The sequence below is a fragment of the Galeopterus variegatus genome, unplaced genomic scaffold, assembly GCF_000696425.1.
Source record: "Galeopterus variegatus unplaced genomic scaffold, G_variegatus-3.0.2 Scaffold3, whole genome shotgun sequence".
Taxonomy (NCBI): Eukaryota; Metazoa; Chordata; class Mammalia; order Dermoptera; family Cynocephalidae; genus Galeopterus; species Galeopterus variegatus.
The window spans coordinates 1,344,323-1,363,433 of NW_007726114.1; the positions used below are offsets into that span (position 1 = coordinate 1,344,323).

The 19,111-nt window shown below is 47.4% G+C and overlaps 2 protein-coding genes across 9 annotated transcripts in view; one reads left to right on the top strand and one right to left on the bottom strand.

Moving 5' to 3' along the window:
* The window catches only part of LOC103588075 (RNA-binding protein 12), a 37,101-nt gene extending 26,278 nt beyond the window's left edge, over positions 1–10,823 (top strand). For 6 of the 8 annotated variants that reach the window (XM_008570119.1, XM_008570188.1, XM_008570049.1 and 3 more), the window contains 15 exons: positions 5,484–5,612; positions 5,711–5,890; positions 6,043–6,117; positions 6,200–6,271; positions 6,431–6,511; positions 6,679–6,768; positions 6,870–6,956; positions 7,095–7,181; positions 7,267–7,326; positions 7,405–7,538; positions 7,643–7,697; positions 7,928–7,979; positions 9,744–9,877; positions 10,037–10,273; positions 10,476–10,823. In XM_008570119.1, coding sequence (XP_008568341.1) covers positions 5,484–5,612; positions 5,711–5,890; positions 6,043–6,117; positions 6,200–6,271; positions 6,431–6,511; positions 6,679–6,768; positions 6,870–6,956; positions 7,095–7,181; positions 7,267–7,326; positions 7,405–7,538; positions 7,643–7,697; positions 7,928–7,979; positions 9,744–9,877; positions 10,037–10,273; positions 10,476–10,616 — 1,614 coding nt within the window. In that variant the 3' untranslated portion in view covers positions 10,617–10,823. Of the gene's footprint in view, positions 1–5,483; positions 5,613–5,710; positions 5,891–6,042; positions 6,118–6,199; positions 6,272–6,430; positions 6,512–6,678; positions 6,769–6,869; positions 6,957–7,094; positions 7,182–7,266; positions 7,327–7,404; positions 7,539–7,642; positions 7,698–7,927; positions 7,980–9,743; positions 9,878–10,036; positions 10,274–10,475 lie in introns of those variants that run through there. The other 2 variants (XM_008570262.1, XM_008569781.1) reach the window with 2 other exon arrangements.
* A 2,819-nt stretch (positions 10,824–13,642) lies between these two features.
* Positions 13,643–18,236, bottom strand: SPAG4 (sperm associated antigen 4). The gene is made up of 12 exons (XM_008570366.1): positions 17,826–18,236; positions 17,223–17,327; positions 16,871–16,937; positions 16,622–16,683; positions 16,340–16,383; positions 16,026–16,051; positions 15,790–15,898; positions 15,476–15,551; positions 15,214–15,329; positions 14,700–14,867; positions 14,094–14,183; positions 13,643–13,979 (listed from the first exon to the last, which is right to left on the bottom strand). Exons 1-12 carry the CDS (start codon positions 18,133–18,135, stop codon positions 13,821–13,823), a joined length of 1,332 nt encoding a protein of 443 aa, XP_008568588.1. The 5' UTR covers positions 18,136–18,236; the 3' UTR covers positions 13,643–13,820.
* Between the last annotated feature and the right edge of the window lie 875 nt (positions 18,237–19,111).

The following is a 19,111-nucleotide window of genomic DNA, read 5'->3' on the forward strand; positions in this document are numbered from 1 at the left end:
AAAAAAAAAAAAAAAAAAAAAAAAAAAAAAAAAAAAGAAAAGAAACTGAAGAAGAATGGAATAGGACTAGCTGTGGGAAAAGTGGTGTAATGGTAATGACTTAAGAACTCTAGTACACCAGAAATCGAGGCTTAGCACAAGAGGAAACTCCTGGCCTACTCATGTATTTGGCCCAGGCCAAAAGCATCTCTCTGGGAAATCTTTAAAAAGTCATGGACTGAGAAGACAGCAGTTCTAGTTCCCTGTAATCTCACCACCCCGAGATAATCACTACTACTGCTTTTGTGTTTCACAACATAGTCTCACCAGGTAGAGGACCTGCAATCCTCCATTTAAACTTTTCCCCAGTATTATGAAAACTTGCAATGTGCAGAAAAGTTGAAAAACTCTACAGTGGATACCCATATATCCACCATTTAGATTCTGCAATTTAAATTTTCCTTTTGTTTTACCATGTATCTATCCATTCAATAATTCATTTTATTTTTTGGTGCATTTCAGAGAAGTTGCAGGTATCAGTACACTTCACCCCTAAACATATCAGTATGCCTTGAATTCATTATTTATGTGCTTAATTTTGTAAAATTTACATACAATCAGATGTGTACACTGTAAGTGTAGCATTAGATGAAAGTGACAAATGCACACACTACTGATACCCACATTCCTGTCACAATATAGAATTTTCCATTCCCGCCTAGACTTCTCTCTGCCTCTTCTCAGTTAATACCTGCCCCTCCTCTGGGGGAGAGGGGAGGACAACCACTATTCTGAATTTTTTCATCATAGATTAATTTTGCTTCTTCTAAAACTTCATAAATGGAACCTATGTACTTTATCCTTCAGATTTATACATGTTACAGATGTTAATTGTTTTTTGTTGCTGAATAGTTTTCTATAGAAATCAGTTTGTTTATACATTCTCATTGATAGACACTTGGGCTGTTTCAAGTTTTTGGCTATTATTTATAAAGTTGCTATGAACATTTTTGTACAAATCTTTGTGGACACAATGTTTTCATTTCTTTTGGACAAAAACGAGTGGAATTGCACTTGGGCTAGGTGTTATGTTTGTTTTTCTGATAAGCTGCCAGACTTTTCCAAAGTGGTACATGTAATGCTTTAAACAATGTATGAATTCTACATTCTTGCTAACTTTTGGCAGATTTTGGTCTTTTTACTTTTAGCCATGTGTTGGGTATGTAAGTGTCTCATTGTGGCTTTATTTTGCATTTCCCTGATGTCTGATGCTGTGGATAACATTGTTTGCTTATTTCTTATTCATATATTTTCCTTTTTGAAGTGTCTGATCAAATTTTTTGTCCAGTTTTTGACTATTACTTAATATTGGGCTGTACGAGTTCTGCACTTGAAATTTAAAGCTTAATTGCACAGGATCAGGATAAAGATTTACTGCTAGACGTTAGTTCAAATGAAAAAGGCCTAAAGGTGTAAGTTGTGCAAAAGCACATTCACCATTCATTCAGCAAATGGTTATGAGTACCAGCTATATGCTAAGCATTAGTACTAGAGATATAGAGATAACAGCCAGCTCTAGTTCCAGGATGCCCATAGTTTACCAGGGTAGACAAACAAAAGTTAAAATTCTGGTGTAGTGGTTTCAGTGTTAGTCACTAAATGTTTACTTGAGTACCTATTATAGGATAGGGACTGTTCTAGGTAGTGGAGATATAAAGAGAGACAAACCAGACAGTGTTCCTTCTCTAACAGCTAATATTTCTGGAGTGAATATAGGAGGAGGCAGATAGTGCAGAGACCCCGAGATGGGGAATGACACTGATGTCGTCTGTATGTGGATCAGAAAGGCCAGTGTGACTGGAGCATACTGGGTGGCTAAATGATTTTAGGCAAGTGTCAGATCTTGCAGGGCCTTGTAGACCATGGTAAGAACTTTGGATTTTATTTTGAGTGTTCTGGGAAGTCATTCCAGAGTTTTAAGCAGAGAAATGATATGATCTGGTTTCTGTTTGGCTAATAAATACAGAAACGTGTGTGGTTGCAGAAAAACTGATGAGGAAATCATTGCAGTTATCCAGAGGAGAAATAAAATCCTACCTGGGGAAGCTGGGCAAAGTTTCATAAAGGAATAATGTCATACCAGAACTTTGGATGACAAGACAGTTGCTAGGCAGGAGAGTTAGAGGTATCAGCATGTGTGTGTTTGATGAGCCAGAAATAACTTTGGATGACTAGCTGAGGGGTGCGTGAATGGCAGGAGGTAGGGCAGGTGGCAAACTGGGAAGGGCTTTGAAGGTTGAGCTAGAGATACAGGATTACCATATTGTACAGCTACTGAATTCTGTGTAGATAGGCCTTCTGGAGTTGTGCAACAAGGTGGCCCTGCTTGGGAGTTTGGCTCTGGACCTAGGGCCATGGGCAGTTATACGGGGATTTTATTTAGAGTTGAGACTCTGGAAGCTGGCATCAAGGATGACTAGGTGGGGCAGTGCTAGGGAGGAGGCAAGAGACAATAAGGGCAGAAGTTAGGAGTTGTTGAACTGGAAATAGAGGCTTTGGGCTAAGAATGAATAGTCAAGAGGACTTATGATTTTGGGGAAAAAGCTAATGAGGCCCTTTAAAAAATACAAAATAAACAATATAAAAAACTGACACAATATAGAAGAGTATTAAAGTACACTTACTCTAAAGAACTTCAGAGTATGTACAATTTTCACCTTCATTCCCCTCTTCCAAGCTACCTGAAATCACATTTATTTGGTGTATCTTCCATTTTTCTGTGTGTATATTTATTTTATTCATATATTCAAATCTATTGTATGTATACATATACACATACAATTTTTTTTATATACATATACAATTGAAGTTTAAAATGGACTCATTCTCTTACCACTTTATACAACTTTGTTTTTTTATATAGTACTACTAATAATAGTTCTGCCTTGTTTGTTTTTTTTTTAGCTCTACTCAGCATTCTATTGTTTGAATATACCATAATTAACTTAGTCACCACATAGTTGATAGACCTTTAAGCTGCCTCAGTTTTTTCTTTATTCTAAGCATTAGTGAAATGAGCACTCCTTTTTGTCTCTGTACTGTGCAAACACTGCCTCAGAGAACATGCGACCTGACAAGCACAGAGTTCAGATAGTGGCTTAGGGAAACTGTGGTCCTGCTCCCTTGGGGGAGTATGTGTTCTGCTCTGGACCTCTCTTCAGGGAACCTCCAAGGGAGTGATCAGAACGGTCAGAAGTCAGCACATTCTAGGATCAATAGCCAAAAGAACTGGGGCGGTTTCTCCAGATTTTAGCTGGTACTGTTCACTGCTTCCAGGTATCAGATAAGGAGGTGGAATAAGGCTTTCCTGTGGAACTCTAGACTGGGGAAGAAGTAGGAATAATGGGTAGAAGTGTTAATTCCACAAACTTGGGTCAGTTTGGGTAGGTTTTATGGAGCTGTACTTTCTGACAAATGGGTTATAAGAGTGATAGGTTTTCCATCATTGGATGCATTCAAGCAGAGGCTGAGGTACTATGGAGGTACATGAAGCAAGTTGAACTCTAAGAATCATTCCAACTTTGGTTGATAACAGCATTCTAGATGAAGACTATGAGGGACCAAGATGGGGTACTTTGGTCTGGGTGGGAAGAAGGATTGACTAATGGTTAGTATAGAGAGGCTGAGGCTGGAGGCATTCCAGGGTATAGTGCTAGGAAGCCTGGAATGCTGAGTAAAGCCGAGTGAGAGATCTGACTTCGTATGCACTCCTGGTGCAGAGGGTCATCAGGTGTATGTGCCAGGGTCTGCACAGGGAAAGTAAGGGGTCTGAGGATGATTGCTGTGGTGGCTGTAGGAGGAGGGACTTCACTGGAGTCACCATAGTGATACATGCAAGAAATGTTTCCGGCAGAGGAAATGGGTGAGTTGGAGAAGCATGGTGCTGCTTGATTGTAGGGGCAAGAAGCCAGTCAGTTTGGAGCTGGCTGGGCTTGGTGGTGGGGATAGAGATGGCCTTTTCATTCAACAAATATATTTATTGTGCTTGGGATAGAGCAATGAACAGAACAGATAAATATTCCTTCCCTCACAGAATTTACATTCTAGTGGGAGAGACAAATTATAAAATATTAAATAAAATACATCTAATATGTTAGACATTGATAAATTCCAAGAGAAAAAGCAGGAAAGGGGTATATAATGTCAGTGGCAGTAAGGTCAAAATTTTAGAGTGGCTAGAAAAGGAAAGCATTCTCCATAACACAGAAGATGATTTTAAATAAAGACTTAGAGGGAGAGAGAGATGGAGCAACAAGCCATTTGGATAATATGGAGGAAGAACATTCCAGGTACTGTAGAGGCTTTGGGGTAGAAACAAGTTTGGCTTTTATTTGAGGAATGGCCAGCAAGGTGGCTGGAATGGAGTGAATAGAGAGAGGGTGTTAAGAGATCAGGTTAGAGATATTTAGATCTTTCAGGACCTTGCAGGCCATGGTACAGTTTGGAATTTTTTTTTTTTTTTTTTTAATATGACCGGTAAGGGGATCTCAACCCTTGGCTTGGTGTTGTCAGCACCATGCTCAGCCAGCGAGCCAACCGGCCATCCCTATATAGGATCCGAACCCGTGGCCTTGGTGTTATCAGCACTGCACTCTCCCAAGTGAACCACGGGCCGGCCCTCAGTTTGGATATTTTCTAAGAGCAATAGGAAATCATTAGAGGATTCAGGCAGAGGTGTGACATGACCTGACTTATGTTTTAACAGGATCAGTCTGGTTGCTGTATTGAGAATAGCCTGTTGGGGTGGAGATGGGGGAGTGAAGATAGGGATGGTTTAGGAGAAGAGAAACCAGTTGGAAAGGCTAATGCTTTAAGCCAGGCAAAAAATGATGATGGCTTGGTCTGGGTAGCATCAGTGGAAGCAGGAGTTGGACATGAGCAGCTGATTAGTGGTTAGGAGAATCAATAGAGCAATTGTAACTCCACTCCACGATATAGGGCCCAGGGTGAGTGGGAGGAAGAGACTCTGAGAAGCAGTATGTGGATCGTAGTTGCATTTGGGGCAATGTTTTGGGATTGGAACTTGGATTAAGGTCTGATCTGGGACCAGTAAGGGGGTCAGAGAGTGAGAGTCATTGGTTTCTGCAAAGATCAAGGTTGGAGTCTGGGTCTGGGCAGCACTGTTGGGATTAGGACCAATTTTAGGGTGAGGGCTACTTTGGGGTCAGAGTTGTAGATGGAGGCTAGTACCCCTTTTCGACATCTTCTCATCATACACTGTACCAGAGTTGGTTGTAACCACCATCTCCTATGCCATTAAGCTTACCCAGGAGTTTGAGGGGTATGGAGGCTATAGGGCCTTCTCTTCCTTGGGTGTCATGGGAGTATATGCAGGCTCAGTTGTGCCTGGGTGAAGCCTGCTGGCCCTCCCCAGCTCTGGGACCTGCAGTCAGGGAAGGGTGGCAAAGGGTCGCTGGTGCTTGACCCAGCTCCTTTTCCCCCAGATGGCCCACTGTGTGACCTTGGTTCAGCTGTCCATTTCCTGTGACCACCTCATTGACAAGGACATCGGCTCCAAATCTGACCCACTCTGTGTCCTTTTGCAGGATATGGGAGGGGGCAACTGGGCTGAGGTGAGGAGGGCCATAGACATTAAGTTCGTGGAGGGAGGCTAGGACTGTTTTGGGGTGGAGGATGTGTCACTGTGATGCTTATTGGCATCTTCCCACAGCTTGGCCGGACCGAGCGAGTACGAAACTGCTCAAGCCCTGAGTTCTCCAAGACTCTGCAGCTTGAGTACCACTTTGAGACAGTCCAGAAGCTACGCTTTGGAATCTATGACATAGACAACAAGACACCAGAGCTGGGGGATGATGACTTCCTAGGGGGAGCTGAGTGTTCCTTAGGACAGGTATGTAGGGTCAGGGATTAGGATCCTTCAGACACAGGTTCTGTAAGAGCCTCATCAGGCAACCCAGCCTGCCTGGAGGTGAGTGGGTGGGGGGCAAGCAGGACCTAACCCTGCCTGAGATCTTGAGGCCTCCCTACCTCGCCTTGCCCCAGATTGTGTCCAGCCAGATACTGACTCTACCCTTGATGCTGAAGCCTGGAAAACCTGCTGGTCGGGGGACCATCACGGTAAAGAAGAACCCATCAAGGGTGGGGGAGTGGGCTTATATCAATGAAGAATTCATGAGGTAATACAGTCTCCCCTACCTAGGTCTCAGCTCAGGAGTTGAAGGACAGTCGTGTAGTAACCTTGGAGATGGCGGCCAGAAACCTAGATAAGAAGGTATGTCTGCAAGGAGACCCTGGAGATCCAAGAATTAAGGGGACAGGGTTGGTGTATGGGGGACAGGGGTGAGGAAATAGGGCTGACATAGTGGTTTCTCCCTGAGTCTTATAACGGGGTTTCTCCCTGAGTCTTATAACGGGTCTCTGGCATTGGCAGGACTTCCTGGGAAAATCTGATCCATTCCTGGAGTTCTTCAGCCAGAGTGATGGGAAATGGCACTTGGCATACAGATCTGAGGTGTGAGACCCCTGGGATTGGGTGGGGTGAGGTAGGAGAATCTCCTGGGGCTTGTGACTAGCAAGATTTGGAACACGGGAGAAAGAGACTGCAGGTAGGTAGAGAAGTGTGGCAGCTCCTCATGGGCCAGGCCAGAGCTCAAAGGAGGCCTTGCCCTCTACCTTCAGGTAGTCAAGAACAACCTGAACCCTACATGGAAGCGTTTCTCAGTCCCCCTTCAGCATTTCTGTGGTGGAGACCCCAACACACCCATCCAGGTGAGGAGCTTGCCTCCTGAGTGGACTGAGTGGGGGAAGAGAGCCTGGGGAGGGACTAGTCTCACCTGCCTCCTTTATATCCACACACACCTTCCCCTCAGGTGCGATGCTCAGACTATGACAGTGATGGGTCACATGATCTCATTGGTACCTTCCACACCAACTTGGCCCAGCTACAAGCAGTCCCAGTGAGTGCTGGCCCTGTTGAGGGGTGTTGAGGTGGACCTTGATGGCTGCAGCCCAGGGGAGACAGGGAGGAGAGGGCAGCTCAAGTCCTTGGCTGATGTTCTGGGAGTTTCCTACCCTAATTTTTCTCTCCTCACCAGGCTGAGTTTGAATGCATTCACCCTGAGAAGCAGCGGAAAAAGAAAAGCTACAGGAACTCTGGAATTATCTGTGTCAAGATTTGCCAAGTAAGACAATGTAGCCCATGTGACCTAGGCTCTGATCCCTGGGCTCCATACCTGTCACCGTCCATGACCCTGGTTTCATCCGCAGGTAGAAACAGAGTATTCCTTCCTGGACTATGTGATGGGAGGCTGTCAAATCAACTTCACAGTAAGTTGCTTTACCAGGGTCAAGAGAAAAGGTATGGGGCTCAAGGTGGGCTTCAGCTCTCTTCCTTGCTTCTCCCAGGTGGGCGTGGACTTCACTGGCTCTAATGGAGACCCCTCCTCACCTGACTCTCTGCACTACCTGAGTCCAACAGGGGTCAACGAATATCTGACAGCACTGTGGAGTGTGGGCAGCGTGGTTCAGGACTATGACTCGTGAGTAACAGGTTCTCTTGGCCATCCCCTCTCCCTACAATGCTCCAGCCTCTGGGCTGACAGTTTCCTCATTGCCTCTTCCCCAACTCACTGTTTTTCCACAGTGACAAGCTGTTCCCAGCATTTGGATTTGGGGCCCAGGTGCCACCTGACTGGCAGGTGAGCTCTCTTTTCTCCCCTACGCCTGTTTTCAGTTTCAGGGTCCTGATTGGGGGGGATTCAATGACTTACATGCTGCTTGGCACCCAGCTTTAAGGGGAGATGCAAGGGGGATGCATCCTTGCAAACTCAGGACTTAATAATTCTTGTAGGAGTCTTGATACATACCATCGTGCCCTTCTTAGCACAAAGAGGTGGGGGAAGAATCTTGTTTTCACTCTTGCCCTCAGGTCTCACATGAATTTGCCTTGAACTTCAACCCCAGTAACCCCTACTGTGCAGGTAAGTTTCCCCTTCCTCCAGTGTGATGCAAGTCTGTCTACACTTAGAGGAGAAAGCCTGTATAGGCAAAGAAGAATGGGGGGCAAATACCTGCCTCCATTCTCCAGAGGAGTGGATTTTAGAGCTAGGTCTCTGGAGTCAAATCTTTAACATGACTTGGGCCAAGTTGCTTTGCCTCTGTGTTCTTTGGTTTTGTAATAATGCTAAATATTGTAGGATATCAAATATTCAAGGAAAGGATGTGAGTGAAGCAGTAAATTTGAAGCAGTAAGTGTAAGCACATAGTAAGTGTTCTCTAAAAAAACAGTAGCTGTTATATTATCATCTTTGCCTAGAAGCTCACAGGTACTTAATTGGGCATCAGTGGAAGCCTTGGTGCCTCCCTGCAGGGTGCTTTTTGCTAGATTCCCCCAAGCCCTTTTGTCTAGGGCCAAATCTGTGGCTCACCAGTACCCCCAGGTGGGAAACAAGCTGAAGTGGAAAATTTGACCTGACTTGATCTGACCTGAGTTTTTAAATTCTCTTTTAACTTTGTATTTTGATATAAATTCAGACTTACAGAAAAATTGCAACAATAGTCATAAGGGTTCAGGTCATTGGAGCTCAGATTCCCCAGACATTAACATTCTACCTCATTTACTCTCTGTCTCCCTTTTTTTAATCTTATTTTTCCCCTGAAATGTTTGAGAGTGTTGTAGTGAATAGCCCTGCCCCAGGTTTTCCTCTGTGGCCCCACCGACTTTGTACCCATCATATTCCACATGGCTCATTACCCCTAAATACTTCAGTGTGTATTTCATAAAATCAAGGACAGATGCGCAAAATCAGGAAATGAACATCAATACAATATTACTTTCCAATCTATAGTATTTATTCAGGTTTTGTCAATTGTCTTAATGTATTTTACAGCAAAAGCAAATCTCAGGTCACATATTGTAATCCACTGTCATATCTTTTTACCTAGAAGAGTTCATGTCTTTTATGATATTGGCATTTTTTAATAGTACAGGCCAGATTATTTCTAGAATGTCCCTCCGTTTGGGTTTACCTGATATACTCTCATGATTAGATTCAGGTTATATGTTTTTGGCAGGAATACCACTGAAGTGATGCTGTGTATTCTTCTCAGTGCATCATATCAGGAGGCACATGATGTTGATTTGTCCTATTACCAGTGATAGTAACTTTGATGACTTGCTTAAGGTAGGGTCTACCAGTTTTCTCCACTATGCAAGTACTGCTTTTCCTTTGGTAATTAATAAGTATCTTCTGGGAAGATACTTTAAAGCTATGTAAACATCCAGTTACTCATCAACTTTTACCTTCTAGTTTTAACATCCATGGATGATCATTGATGAATCAGTTATTCCTATGATGATTGTCAAATGATTTTGTAATTCCTCCTTCTACATTTATTGAGAGGTTTCCCTTCTCTCCCAGTAATTATTTAATATCTGTATAGACTCTTATTTTATTAAATGGATTAAAATTCATTTTTTTAAAGTAGGTTATTATCTGATGCTCAAACTGTCTTGGATTTGTCCAGGGGAATCTCCTTAATCTGGGTTTTAATTCAAACTGTGATTTAGGGCAAGTCCCTTCCTCTGTTTAACCCTTAGTTTTCTCATCTATAGGATAGATTTAAGTACCCTGGATTACAGGGGTGATTAAATGTACTCACGTTCCCAAATCTCCCGGGCTGGTATTGGATGACTTCAGGACTGGCCCAGAATTTTACAGTGTTTTTTGCCTCCTTCCCGACAGGCATCCAGGGCATTGTGGATGCCTATCGCCAAGTCCTGCCCCAAGTTCGCCTCTATGGCCCCACCAACTTTGCACCCATCATCAACCACGTGGCCAGGTTTGCAGACCAGGCTGCACATCAGGGGACTGCCTCGGTGAGGGTCAGGGGTGGCAGTGGCAATGGAGTGGTCAAGGGCACCCTTAAGGGTTGTGTAACAAAGGACTTCTTGTCAGTGTGAGAATGTGTGGCTGGGGTGTCTGGAGGCATTTGGGAGGGAGGATCTGCCTCAATACATGAATGGGCTTATCCCCAGCAATACTTCGTGCTGTTGCTGCTGACCGATGGTGCTGTGACAGATGTGGAGGCTACACGTGAGGCTGTGGTGCGTGCCTCGAACCTGCCCATGTCAGTGATCATTGTGGGTGTGGGCGGTGCTGACTTCGAGGCCATGGAGCAGCTGGACGCTGATGATGGGCCCCTGCATGCATGTTCTGGGCAGGCAGCTGCCCGTGACATAGTGCAATTTGTGCCCTACCGCCAATTCCAGAATGTGAGTTGGGGCAAGTTTGGGGGCAATCCAGATCTGGGAGTTACCCTTCCACCTCTCCCTGATGTGAGTGGTGTTGAGGCCCCTTCATCTAAGTCTTGGGCAGAGTTGGGTGTTGGGTTTTGTATCCTTTCTTGGGTATGAAATGTAGACCTTGGGCAGCTGTTCTGGGCCACCACTGACTTTGCCCTTCTTCTCCTGGCAGGCCCCTCGGGAGGCATTGGCACAGACTGTGCTTGCAGAAGTGCCTGCACAACTGGTCTCCTACTTCAAGGCCCAGAGTTTGGCCCCATTCAAGCCGCTTCCACCCCCAGCCAAGGGTCCTGCACAGGCCCACCAGGCCTAGGTTCCCTTGGAGGGTAGGTGTGGCCAGTCCTCAGCCCTGTGTCCCCAACGTCTGGTCCAACCCTGCACACTCTCCTCAGTTGCTAGCTAGCTCTTTATATTTGATACTTTTATATTTGCTTCTGCCATTGCTGCTCTTGATCCCACCTGTTTGCCCCTGGTACCCCTCATTCAATAAAGACCAGTGAAGACCACTGCTTTGCCACCACTCTGTGTGTGTTTTTGTGTGGGAGGCTGCTATTGGCCATGCTTACTTTGCCTCTCTGACACTGTTTGTTGATGTTAGGGGTTGTTAAGTGAAGGATGTCTCTGGTGTAACACAGCACCACGCTATAACAAAAATTGGATATCCTGACCAGATATCTGTTCATTCTAGAGATACTGACTCTCAGTATTTTTGAAAATACAAAGTTTGAACTTAGCCAAACACCCAGCATTCCTTCCCTCAGGTGAACTGGGAATAGGTGAAGTGCTAGACCGTGTAAGAGGCCACAAAGGGCAAGGGAGGAGTGAATTTTAAGGTAGAACAAGGGCTATGTTAGACTTCCTGGAAGAGGAAGTGGTGGAGGTTCTGGTCCTAAAGATAGGCTACAAGCCTGGATATTTTCCCCCCCGTCCCTGTCCCCCCTGGATTTTTTTTTTTTTTTGTATACAAAATTTATTTATTTATTTATTTATTGGTGGCCGGCCCATACAGGGATCCTTGGTGTTATAACATAAAAAAATTTTAAATACAGAAAAAATAAATATCACCCAAACTCCGATGTCCTGATAAAATATATTTGGTGTGTATCTTTTAGTTCTTTGTGCATGTTTTTAATCTATATGTACTGTTTTAGCATGCTTTAAAATTTTTCTAATTTTAAAATGTGTGCTAGTTTAAAATTATTTCAACTATAAATATACAAAATAGTGGAGCAGGTTAAGACCACTGTTTTAAAACAAAAATACAAAATACAAAATCTGACAAAGACTTCTTTTTCTAAATAGGATATTTATATATAGTATTTGCACCTTGTTTTTAATATATTTTGTATGTCTTACCCATCAAAACTTACTGCTTCACCTCATTCTTTTTAATGCCTACATATTATTCTCTTGTATAAGTGTATCAGTTTATTTAGCCAATACCTTATTTATGGATATTTGAGTCCCTTCCAGATTTGTTCAATTACAAACAATGCTATACTGAACATTCTTGTACATTTATCTTTGGGCACTTACAGGAATGTTTTTGAAGGATTTGTTCCTAGAAGTGGAAATGCTAAATCAAAGGGTATATTTAAATTTTTAATAGATATTGCAAATTGCACTCCATAACAAAAATTATGGTCAAATTCTTACTCCCTTTGTAATCTGACAGGTTACAAAAAGGAAAAAACTTCATTTTTAGTTTGAATGTATTTAAATATCAAGGCTAGGTATCATTTCATATGGTTATTTGTGAGTTAAATTTTTTCTCAATAGCCTGTTCTTCATAGGCCTTATGTGTATATGTTATAATTTATTCTTTATTCTTTATTCTTTTTAAGTTATTAACCCTTCATCTCTTATACATGTTGAAAATATTTCTTCCCAGGCTGTTTTTTTCATTTATTGTATCCTTTGGTATAATGAACTCTTTTTTTTTGACGGTTGGCCAGTACAGGGATTGAACCTTGGACCTTGGTGTTATCAGCACCATGCTCTAACCAACTATAGAACTCTTTTAACATGGAAATTTAAAATTTTTGTGTATGCTGATCAGCTATCCATATGTCAGGGCTGGCTGGTTAGCTCAGTTGGTTAGAGCATAGCCTTGTAACACCAAGGTCAAGGGTTTGGATCCCCTTACTGGTCAATAACCAAAAAAAAAAGAAAAAAGCTATCCATGTATCATTAATTACTTTCCGTGACATTAAACATCCCCTCATATTACCATTTCTGTTGGCTGCATATTATTTACCTACTTGGATACTATGTTTCCAGTTTTCTTTATAAACAACAGTATTATAAGTATCCTTGTAAGTAAGGTCTTTGAATACATCTATTTCTTTGAATACATTCTTAGAAATAAAATTGCTATAATTAAAAAGTATAGACAGTTTTAAGGCTTTGTTTTCCTATTTTGGAACTGCCCTCCAGAAAAGATATATTTTTCTAACCTTAGGCTTTGAGAGCACTCAGTAGAATCTTTTTCCTTTGTCTTCAGGTTACAAAAATAATACCCCCCAAATTTAAACAGGTGGATAAGTGCTCCACTCCCACACATACATATGTGTGTGTTAGACACTCCCAGTTCCACTTCCTAGAGATGTAACTCCACTGTTGATAGTCTGTATAATCTTCCAAAACATGAACGCACTGGGAAAGATCCTAACAGCCATGATTTTGCATGTTTCTTTGCTCATTCTGGTCCCCCTTTTCTACCCTTAGGTAGAACTCAATCTTTAATGCCTGTCTCCATCTTTTTTTTCTTCCAATTCTACTTTGACTCTTAGAGTGAAGAATTCTTGAATCTGTAAATGAATTGTCCCTATTCCCTGGAGCATCTTTCCCTTGTCAGGCTCTTTGAGGGCAGGGACTGGTAAACTAGAGCACCTAAAATATGCCTAGTATGTCTAGCACTCAGGTCTCAGTAAAGACAACCTGAGTAGGGGTTACCAGGCCTGCATCAACTCTATGACTCAGAAGCTTCCTAGAGGTTCTCAAGTTTCCTTAGTTTTTGAGTGTTTGCCCGAAGAAAAAGGGTAGTTTCCCCTCTACCTGCACCTAGCAGAAGTTGGGGACTTTTCCAGACATTGGGGGTGGGAATTGAGGAGAATAAAGCATAGCTTCAGGCTGCCTAGCAGCTTTGCAGTTAAAGAGGTTAGCCTCTGGAGGAAGGCAGGCCTGGGTCCCACTCTGGTGCTGCTCTTCACTAGCTGTGTGACCTTGAGCAAGTTTCCTGACCTAAGTCTTCCTCTCTGTGGTTGTGAGGATTAAGTTAGGTAATGTGTATAATGTCCACAGCACCATCTCTTGCACATGGTAAGCACTCCATAAACATGAACTGCTGTTATTATATTGATCTGGACTTCTCCAAGAAAAGAGGGTGTGTTGGGAGGTAGACCCCACTATACTTATATGCCAAAAGCAGCCAGAACTCTCCCCAACAAAGAACCCCTTAGCACTGATCTAGCCTCCTTCAGCACAGAGCTCAATTCTACTTCAACAATCAGCATGTTTAATGGGGCCCCCCAGTGGCCCCTGTGGCACTGTCCCCTGTCTTCTCTGAGGTTTGCACACCATGGGCACGGACACGATACAAGCACGTGAAACGGGGGTGGCCCCAGTTGCTTAGAATCTGGATCTTCACCTTGGGAAAGGCAGTTGGGGGGTCATTCTGGGGAGACAAATGGATCATGCCAAGACCTGTTCTCCCAAGGACTGCCCTCCTCCCCAATTGTCCCTCACTGCTCCACTCCCTTAGCACCTTTACCCCCAGAGACAGACACACCTGCAGGTGGAAAGTCTGAATCTCAGATTTCTCCACATCGAAGGTGAATTCCCCCAAGAAAACTTCAGTCTTGTCATCAACCTGGAGGCCCTGGTGGGTGAAGAATGAATGGAGGAACAGTGAGGAGTGGGTGGAGGGGAAGAAAAAAACTGCGTTGAGGATGTACTACTATGTGTTCAATAGCTACATGCGTACTCTCGTGTATTTTTTGATGGTAGGAGAGTGTAATGTGGAATGTGAGCCCTAAGAAACCAGGTTTTAAAATTTAGGCCAATTGAAAGTTGTTTGACCTTGGGCAAATAATGTTCCCTTACTGAGCATTACTTTCCTCTGTAGACGTGGAGATAATAATCGTGCTTCACAGGTTGTTATGTGGCTGCAATGAAAAATGCATGTACAGTGCATGCACAGAGTAAGCGCTCAATAAGCCGTAACTAATATTCGATTATGGTTATGATTATAACCTACAGCAGCCCTGAGAGTGAAGTGGTAGTATCTTCATTTTATAGAAAAAGGAGCGAAGACTCAAGTACTGGCACCAGTTCTCATGACTGCCCTCTGCTTTCTAGGCAAAACACCCCACATTCTGTCCTCGGCCCCACTCACAAAGACTGCGAAGTCGCGGGGGGCGCTGTTGGCTCCTCCGGTGTGCGCCACGCTGGGTGGCGGATGCTGCAGGGTGATGTCACTCAGCAGCACACGACGCGGTAGCCGGATCACAACCTGGCCCTGGTCGCCCCCAAAAGCCCAGCAATTCCCAGGAAACACGTCTGGCTGCAGGCAGGCGGATAGACCATCAGGACCAGCCGACAGAGCAACTGCTACCCCTCCCCAGCTGGGTCCCGGCTCACTCAGGCTCCGCCCTCAGCCCCTCCCAGAGCTCTACCTCCAGCCCGGGTCCCTGCCCACTCAGATCCGCCCAGGGACCAGGCCCCGGCTACTGCACTCTCCTTTTATAACCGCATCCTCGGCCTCGCCCAGAGCCTCACCCTGGCTAAGCCAGGCCCCGCCCAGCGCAACACCCTCAGCTCAGCCAGGTCGCGCTTCCAGGGAGCTGTTCTGGTCCTTCTCCCAGCGTCCCGCCCCCGGTCTCATCCTGGGATGCTATTTCCAGTCCCACCTCCAGGATAACGGTGGGCGGCCGCGCGTAATTCCAGAAGGCGAAGCGATTCCAGAAGTAGGCAGTGTTCGTGTCCTCGTAGTCGTGGGATGTCTTCTCTAGGTCGATGGAGGCTCCTGGAGCGGGAAAAGTAACCCTCAGGAGCCTCCCAGGCCTTACCAACAGTTGCGGGAGGGTCTCTCTCAGGCTCTGTCTCTGTCCGGTCAGGTGCATAGGTCCGTCTATGTCAATGGCTCGGTCTCCCAGTGTTTCTGGGTCTTACCCACAGAGCTCAGCGCATAGTCGGGTTTCCGCACAAAGTCCTCATTCAGCCTCTGGAACACGAGCTTAGCCACTCTCTGAAAAGAGGCGAGGCGGGGCTGGCGGGCTGGTTGAACAGGTGGGCAGAGTTCTCTGGGAACTAGGTGCTCTGGGGTGGACTTTGAGGGTCCCGGGAGAAATTCCGCAGGGCCCTGCGGTTGGAGCTTAAGACCTAGGACCCAGGGAGCCAGGATCCGCCGCCAGGGGTTTCCGAGGTGGCCAGGACTGCGCAGTGTACGGAGCCACGGGGCTGGGCTGGGGCGGGCCGGGGCTCACCTCGCTGTTGGCTGCGCGAACGCTGGACACCTCCTTGTGGAGTTTATCCAGCTCGGCCTGGAGCTGCTGCAGCTGCTGCCCCTGGGAGCGCACGCGCTCGTGGTACTCACTGGAGGTGGGAGGTAGGCCCGGGGCGGTTGGCTCCTTGTTGCTCTGGACGTCTCCCTTAAGGCCCCCCCACGTCCCCAAGGTGCACCTTTGAGCCCTAATTTCCCACCCCAGGTGCCCACTTTCACCTTAGAGTCAGCATCTCCTTAGGTTCCTATTGGACCGAGGGAGGGAAGGAGGGACAAAATAGCGCGCCGCTCAGCTCTCCGCGCCACTTTCTCCCACTTCAGCCTGGGAACAGCCAGACTGGAAGTGCCTCCTTTTCGAGGACTGTGCCCCTACCCCCCGACTCTGACTTTCCAGGACCATAGCCTCTCAGAGACCCTCAAGCATATCTGGCACTGCTTCCTTTCCAGCAGACTAGGGGACCCCCTCTGCCCCACAATCTCCAGGGTCACAACCTGCCACCCATCCACCCCAGGACACGGTCTCCCCAACTTACATTCTCCAAAGGAGGGACCAGGTACAGGAGTCCCAACCAGAGTGCTGGAGAAAGAGGGGGTCTTCAGGGGAAGGGAAAGGAAGGGCTGGAGATCCCTTAGCATAAGGGGACAGTGAGGAGAGAAGAGACTTGAGGGGATTGAGTCTGGGGAAGGTGGTGGGAGTCTGAGGGGGAGTTAGAAGGCTCTGATGGGACCGAGTGGGCTGAGGAAAGGAGAAAATGTGCTGGATTTGGCTCCATAGCACCCAGCGCTGAGGCCCCAGGGAATTCACCGCCCCTCACCTGCCAGAAAGAGGCTCAGCAGCGACACAGCCGTGAGCAGGAAGCGTATGGAACAGACCTCCCTGAGGAACCAGAGGGAGGCTGAGGCCCCAACACCCTAGTCAACCCCCCAGCCCCACAGGGTCCCAGACCCAGCTAGTGCGAACACGACTCAGATCTGAATCGGCTCAAGCCTCAGCTGGATCCTGGCCCTGCTCCCCACACCCTCCGAAGGGCAGCCACTGGGGCGCATCGGTCCCTCCCTCTGACCTGTACGCACTGACCAGCACGTCTCCTGCCAGGGATATCAACACGCTCAGCACCTGGAAGAGTATGCCTGAGGAGAGGAGAGGGGGCTCAGAGCGGGGGAGAGCAGGACGTGGTGTTCCGGGTGCAGGAGGGGTTCCGGAAGGGGGCCAGGGAAGAGCCTGGGGCTCAGGAAGAGGGGTGAGCTAGGAGAATTAGATGCGGGCTAGGAGAATGGGTTGAGGCTCAGAGAGGGGCTGAAGACTCAGACATGGGCCGGGGGCTCAGAACAGAGGACGGGGTCTCAGAAATGAGAGCCGGAGTTCGGGGAGGCGAGCCGAGGGCCAGAGGGGATCGGGGCTGGCGTGGTCCGTACTCAGGAAGCTCTTGGACACCCGCGGGGGAGGGATCTCCTGCCTCAGATCCAGGGTCGAGAGGAGGTCGAGCTGCTCCTCAGGGACTACGGGAGACCCAGCCGGTTCTGCGGGAGCCCAAAGGCTCCATTGGGGCCTTGCGCACCACAGGCCCACTCTTCCCCCGGGACTCGGCCGCGGGATCTCCCGCCCAGAAGCCGGAGAGCTGGGCAGCATCTCAAAGGCTTTGACGCAGCCGAAACCCGACTCCAAGTCTCTCTCCGCACTTTTAAGCCCCTCCCCTCAGGGAGGATCAGTCAAGGGTAGGTCCCACCCCCAAACGGATGCCCCGCCCCCAGCCTGAGGGCTCGGCCGCCGCTCACGCTAACACTGAGGCCGCGCCTCCCCAGTGGTGCCCAATCACAGGACTTTCCCCCGTCCCGTGCCAGTGCCGCCCATCACACCGAGGCCCCGCCCCCTGCGGGATCTCATTTAGCACTTCCCCTTTACTCTATAGGTCCCTCCCCTTAGGCGCTGCCCGGACATAATTTTATACCCGTTCCACGCCAGGCCCCACCCCTTAGGTCCTGCCCCCCCAACTCTCCCGGGGCCGACCCCGCCCGCACCCGAAGCCCCGCCCCTCACGGTTGCCGCGCCACAGGCGGTCTGCCCCTTGTGGCTCCGAGGCGCCGGCTTCTGCCGCGAGCTTCCTGCCCATGTGGTTCCTCCGGGCACTCCTGCGTTCAAGGCAGGCTCACCGCAGCTCGAGCCCTGGGCTCTTCTGCCCTCAGGCTCCCCGGGCCCCGGCCCAGCTGACCGGTGCCCCATGGTGTCCTCCGAGGTGACGCTCACTGAGCTGTTGCTGTTGTCGCTGTAGAAGCTGGGGGTGTGCTTGAGCGGGGCCGTGGCCGAGCCCGAGCGGGGGCTCCGCCGCATCCTGACCCGGGGCCGCCCCCTCACGGACGCCAAAGTCGCCGCCGCAGCCGGCAAGGCCCTCGGCCCTCTCTCAGACGCTGAGCACCACCGGGACCTCTCGGACCCTGCTTACAGCTGGCGAGTCCCGCGCCGGGTCCAGCCCTCTGGCCTGTATCTGTGCCTGGCTGCTGACGTCATAGAGGAGCCCACGGTCTCTGCGGACGTCCTGTCTGCACGTCACAGAGCTGGCCGTGACGTCACTAGGAGTCATAGCAGTCTCTTCTTTCTCACAATTTTTTATTGAATCATAATTGGTTATACATATTTTGGGGGTTCAATGTTGACATACGTTGATCAAATCAATATTACTAGCATATATATTGTTAGAAATCATAATTATTCTCTATGCCCCTTGTCCAATCTCTCCCTATCCCCCTCTTCCTCCCCCCTCCCACCACAGATAACCCTAGATTTCTTCTCTCCTTCTGAAAGAGTAATGATTACTCTGTTGATTTGTTGCCTAGATGATCTGTCCAGTGCTGAGAGGTGTGTTCAGTTTCCCCAATATTATCATAGAGCAGCTGCTTTTTCTGTCCCTCTGGAATGGGCTTTGTGGAGAGAGACAGACTCTACTTTTCTTTGGTCTCTGCTGATGACTCTCCTTGTGTCAATGCACTCCAGTAGTTGGTGGACCATCTGCATGGTGGTTGTGACGTCTAGCCAGTTTCACGGCAGCCGTGGTTACAGTGGTGACTGTGGTGGACCACCCACATGGAGGTGATGTTTTTGGCATGCTCTTTGCCGCTGGAGGTGTGCCTGGTTGTAGGGGGGGTCTGGTCCCTGGCTCTATGCCCTGGGTCCCCAGGCAGGTACCAAGAAGCTGGCGGTTCTTTCTGACATTTGAAGCAAGCATTGACATCATAGCACTTCCCAGAAAATCCTGTCCAAAATTGCATTCAGGGTAAAACAATTTCTATCCCCCTTCCTTGCTTTGTTT